The following is a 6,000-nucleotide window of genomic DNA, read 5'->3' as shown; positions in this document are numbered from 1 at the left end:
TAGTAAAAATTATTGGGATCTCACCTTATTTTTTTATTTTATTTATTTATTTAATACGCTGGCTCCAACTCTCATCAGTGTCGCCTGATTGCAGGGAGACCAGGCGAGGATGATGAATGACAGTTGTAGTTAGCGCTGTTCCTAGGCGGCAGCTGCTGACTACAACTGACATCAGCGTCGCCTGGTCTCGCTGATAGCAGGGAGACCAGGTGATGATGAGGAGAGTAGGATTCAGCACCCGGCGCCTGGGAACAGCACTAAATTTATGGCTTTTCCCAGGCTCCGGTATGCGTCACACTGATGACACACAGATGTGACTCTTGTGTCATCAGTTTCCACGTGTGTTTTGCGGCCTGTGCTGCAGGAAAAAAAAGGACATGTCTGTGTTTTGCCCACAGACACACGATATGTGTGAACGCACTGACATGTGCACAGACCCATTGATTTAAATGGGTCTATGTATATAAGGCTAAGTGCCAACGATGCAGAAATGCTGCAGATTTTTTTCTGCATCTCCCTGGCAGGAAAAACGCATGCGGATTTTACATGTGTTTTTCCCACTAAGTAGAAGCGTTTGTCAAGCGTTTTTGCATGCGGGTTATCAAGCGCTTTTCCAAGAGATTTTAGCATCACTTGGAAAAGTGCTTGACAACTTGGTCACACTATATAAATCCATGCAAGCGGCATGGATTTATATAGTGTGACCAAGTTAATAGCTAAAAAAGAATAAAAATGGCAAAAAATCCCCCAAAACCTTATACTCACCTACTGATGGCCTGCGGTCTTCTCTCCGGTACGTCCGGTCTCTTGTATGGCTTGCGGTGGTGTAAGAGGACCTTCCATGACGTCATTTAGTCATGTGACGGGTCACGTGACCGCCAACGTCAGTGGTCGTGTGACCTGTCACATGACTAAATGACGTCTTGGAATGTCCTTTTACACCATTGCGTGCCACCGGGGAGCCAGGACGCACCGGAGAGAAGACTGCGGGACATCGGAAGGTGAGTATAATGTATATTTGTTTTAATTCTTTTTTTTAACAGGTACCATGGTACCTGGGTCTGGATGAGAGTCTCCACTTCTCCAGACCTGGGTATCATCCGCACAGTGAATCGCTTAATATCCGCATGTGCACATGTAGTGATGCTGATATTAAGGGATTCAATGCAAGTCAATGGCGGCAATTACGCTGCGTGTCCTCAAAATTAATGGACATACTGCAGATTTTTCCGCAATGATAATCCGCAGTGGAAATTTCCATGCATGTGCACAGCACATGCGGATTATCATTGGGGGCCAAGGGGCACGTGTTACCAAGTGGTTTTTAAGCGTTTTCGCAGCGGAAATTCCGCGGCAAAAATGCTTGAAAAACGCATAGTGGGCACGCAGCCTTAATGTCTCCAGAACTTGTGAAATCGGACACCACACGCACTGGAAACACTGACGTGTGAACGAGCTCTACAAGCACAGGGAATATACTATACACTGGTTTATATGGGATAAGTGTTTATTCCCCTGTAATCTCCATATATTCCATGTTCATTCCTTAGCTAAAATACCGAAGAAACCTATTATACCTCAGCATATTTTTGGACCAATAAATTAATCTATTCATTCTTATTCTGTATTCCGTTGCTTCATTCTTTTTAGTATGGCCCCTAAGGTGCGATTTTTACAGGGAACTAAGCTATGTGGTTTCTACTGTCAGGTTGGACTGACTGATTCCCTTCAGAAGTTCCGAGGCGGCGGTCTGTGCCTATCACGTGGCCATCCATCCTTCCCCGCCAGTCAATGTCACTTCTCCATCTCGTCACCTAGTAGTAAAATATGAGCGCACATGATGGAAAAGAGCGAGCATGGTAAAAATCAGCCTATTCCATGGTAGAGCGGCGCACACCTTCAGCTCTACACTGGCTCTGTCCTAGCGAGCCGCGCACACGTGTGTAATTACGGTAGAGTGGACCGGCTAGTACCGCGCTGGAGCTGAGTGTCAGGTGACCTCCGGCGGGCGCTGTGTATGTGTGAGTGCATGTGTGCTCTGCCCGACGGGAGAAGATGCAAGATGGCACGCTGGGAATGTGAGCGGATGGTCGGAACAGTGTCGCCAGATCACGTCGCTGTGGGGATTCCCGGCTGGATGATGAAGCGCTAATCTCCGCTCCTGTTCTGTCATTATTCTCGGTGTGACATCGGGGCTGCGTCCTCCGCTTTACGCCTTCGATCCGCTCGTTTTACCCGATATCTGCAATCGATCTGCTGCTATTGATCGGCGGGGCCCCGCACGTGTAGCTCGCCAGGGCCATGGGGCTGTGCTACAGCCTCCGGCCGCGGCTCTTCGGTGATCCCAGCGGCTCCATCTCTAACGCCGCCACCAGCTCGGAGAGCGAGCAGCCCCCGGAGCTGTCAGCGCCGATCAGAGCCGGGGACCTGCGGCATGGCGAGCATAGCCAGCTCAGGGATGGGCAGCCGCGCAAGGGGGAGCAGTGCAAGCCTGGCCGGGGGGACAGTGCGGACGGACAGCTGCTGCTCCTGCTCCAGAACGGCGGCGGCGGCGGGGACGGCAGGCAGCACAAGCAGATCCGAGAGCAGCAGCCTCAGCAGCAGCAGCAGCATCCTCTGCAGAAGGGATGGGACAAGCTCCGGCTGGAGGAGAAGGAGGCCGAGAAGGAGGCCAAGAAAGTCAGCAAGAACATAGACCGAGTCCTGAAGGAGCAGAAGAGGGAGTACAAGCAGACACACCGGCTCCTGCTGCTGGGTAAGACACAGGGGCCCCTCTACATCAGGGGGCATCCTCTACATCAGGGGGCATCCTCTACATCAGGGGGCATCCTCTACATCAGGGGGCATCCTCTACATCAGGGGGCCCCTCTACATCAGGGGGCATCCTCTTCATGTGCCCTTGAATAGTAGGACCCACACTCCTCAGGGGTGAGCTGCTCCTGCTCCAATATAGTGGCCCAGACTGATACCTAAAGTATGTGTGTGTATATATATATTATATATGGCTTGTAATTCAATGGCTCATGGTGGTACTCCACCCAAGCAGCAGTGGAGGGGGTGGAACATTTGCAGCAATTGCAGGATTGGAGATGAAAAGGTGGCAGTAGTTTAACCTTCGCAGTCGTGGTTGCTGGTATTTCTAGCATTGACCCTACAGTATATCTTGGCATTGTTGCTCAGTTATCACAGTTCACCTTGTTCTTTCCCTTTACACTATATTTGGAGTAGCAGCACCTTCCTGGTTCTCTATGGGTTAACCTACTGCATTATTATCAGTGCACTAAATCCAGAAGACTGTGCCAGGTTTAGCTCTGCAACATCTGTATGTCTTTGTTAGTTACCTTGGGGAATGGGAAGGTGAGTGTGTAATTGATAAATCTGTAGTAATATGATCCTTGGGGATGTGTCCTTGTGCTTTGCTACTTCACTTTGACTATTCAAGCGTATAATCTGTCCTAAGAGAGAAGGCCTGGTGCTCTCTGTGGTCCTGGCAGGCTGCTAATTGAGGCCTGGATCTGTCAGGTTACACCTCACTGTCAATGTCTGCAGTACTTATTGTAAAAGTTTATTTTATTTTTCTCTATTTCTTAGGCGCTATTCAGATGACTTCAGACTTTCCATTTTGGGAACAGACAAACAATAAGTGGTCCGTCACATCATTTATGCAAATGGAAGCAGAGCCGCCCCATTGATTTTTTTTTTAGAAAGGTCAAAAAAGTTTGGAATAAAAAAATGGATCCATAATATTCATTGTGGCCCCTCTGCTTTTGTTTCTGTAATCGATGTGACGGATCGCTTATTCTATTTCTGTTCCCAAAATGGAACAGAATGTCATAACGGGTATCTAAAGAATAAAAGGTCATATTTCTGTGACAGTGGAAAGTCACACGTAGGATATGTAATAATAATAATAAACAAAAATTTTGCTGGAAAATCCTTAGCGGTTTTCCCACTACTCGGACAACCCCTACTCAATCTGAGTGTTTGTCTCCATTACAATAAAAACCCCTATTCTCACCCCTGTGCCGGCGCCCTTCCAGTAGTGTCAGAATTCACTCCCCTGGGGCTTAAGTGAGGTGACGTCACGCGAGCCCTGTGCCCAGTTTCCTCTGGCTTCACTGTCCCTGCCTTCAGACGCATCTTAACATTAAGGGCTCTTTCACACGTCAGTATCTCCGGTACAAGTGACAGTTTCCACATGTACGGGAGACACTGACACACGCAGACCCATTCAAATGAATGTCAGTGTGTTTCCATGTACCGTGTGCTCCAGACGCTGACATGTCCGTTTTTTTCCGGATGCATGGTTCGCAAAATGTCTCACGCTGAACACACATGGATGACATCCGTGTGTCATCTGTGTGACACTTACCGGCGCCTGGGAATAAGCGCTACAGTTAGCGCTGTTCTCAAGCGCCGGGTGCTCAATGCTGCCCTCATCATTGTTCCTTGCTCGCACTGTGATCAGCACAAGCAAGAGACAATGTTGGGAGTAGTAGTGTCTGCTCCCGCAGTGTCCCTGTGTAAAAATAAGAATAAAATAATAAAATCCTTATACTCACCTGTCTGGAGATGCCCCCCGCTGTAATCCAACTGACCTCTGACGCCGAGGAGAATGAGCCGCTCCAGCGAGCGGGGCCCTGCACTGAGCTCACTGAGTGACAGGACACCGCTCCTGAGCGCAGCACAGCTCCGGGCCCCGCTTGCTGGAGCGGCTCATTCTCCCCGGCGTCAGAGGTCAGTTGGATTACAGCGGGGGATATCTCCAGACAGGTGAGTATAAGAATTGATTTTATTATTTTATTCTTATTTTTACACAGGGACACTGCGGGAGCTGACACTACTACTCCCAACATTGTCCCTTGCTTGTGCTAATCACAGTGTGAGCAAGGAATACTGATGAGGGCAGCGTTCAGCACCCGGCGCTTGGGAACAGCGCTAACTGTACACTGATTCTCAGGCGCTGGTCCGTGTGATCCTGATGCGGCAAGCAGTTGTCACACGTGTGACACACGGACAAACAGGGCACGGATATCTCCGGTACCGGAACGGAGACATATGGACATGTGAAACTGCCCTAACAAGAAGTCAGGGGTGCGGCTGCTCTCTAACTTCCTGTTGATGTTCATGGCATTATACTGCATATTAACCATACTTTCAAAAAACCTATTATTTGCCACACTCAATAAACATGACATACGCAGATTTGGTTGGAAAATTTATGGCCACGGCCTTTATTAAAAAATTCTTATACTTAAATACCATAACTTTAATAAAACTCTTATAACACCGCAGCTTAGCCATGAGCTCAAGCCCGTTTACCTTACCAACCTGCTGTCCATTCAGTCTCCTGAACGACTAACCCCAAACGACCATCGTGACTAAAAAGTCACGCATGCCCCCCCCCCCCCCCCACCAAGGGCCAACTCAACCTTTGCTTGTAAATTTAGGTTGAATATGTCAAGACCTACATCAGATAGGTGAACACAATCAACCTGAAAAAGGCCTGGCAATCCTCCTTCCAAATCCACGTGTCTAAATGAAAACCCACCAATTAGTGGCATGAATTTACTCAAAGACCTGTTTAACCTTTTACTTATTTTCTCACAAAACTTCAGCTTCGCTGACCTAACGCACAAAAGCCTGGAAATAACCTCAGAAAATATAATCTTAACATTATAAAATGACTTTTTTAACTCTAACAAACTCTTCTTCCTCTGGAATAACAGGTCAATAGTGCCCAACTTCCCAATGTCGTTTCCTCCTAGGTGTACGATAATGATGTCAGGGGCCGGAGCTCGAATACCCATTAGGGTCACTTGATCCAAAAGACCGTCCCATCTTTGACCACTAATTCCAAACCAAAAAATTCTCACTTTATCCGAAGACAATGATAAATTTGGCCCGTAGCAGCGCTGTTGCGCCCTCCATTCAGCCCATCGGATAAATGAATTTCCCAAAATCCATACTGTGACACCTAGAAAAACTACAATAGAAAAA

At 48.0% G+C, this 6,000-nt stretch overlaps 1 protein-coding gene across 1 annotated transcript in view; it reads left to right on the top strand.

Moving 5' to 3' along the window:
- Positions 1–1,970: 1,970 nt before the first annotated feature.
- Positions 1,971–6,000, top strand: part of GNAL (G protein subunit alpha L) — a 319,159-nt gene continuing 315,129 nt past the window's right edge. Inside the window, exon 1 of the mRNA XM_073679009.1 lies at positions 1,971–2,755. Within this exon, the coding sequence (XP_073535110.1) occupies positions 2,302–2,755 (454 nt within the window). The 5' untranslated portion in view covers positions 1,971–2,301. The remainder of the gene's footprint in view (positions 2,756–6,000) is intronic.

This window comes from Phyllobates terribilis, unplaced genomic scaffold (assembly GCF_046119375.1).
Source record: "Phyllobates terribilis strain yellow unplaced genomic scaffold, ASM4611937v1 Scaffold_4__5_contigs__length_816908805, whole genome shotgun sequence".
Taxonomy (NCBI): domain Eukaryota; kingdom Metazoa; phylum Chordata; class Amphibia; order Anura; family Dendrobatidae; genus Phyllobates; species Phyllobates terribilis.
Note: the sequence above shows the minus strand (reverse complement) of the source record. Positions and strands in the feature narration are given on the sequence as shown.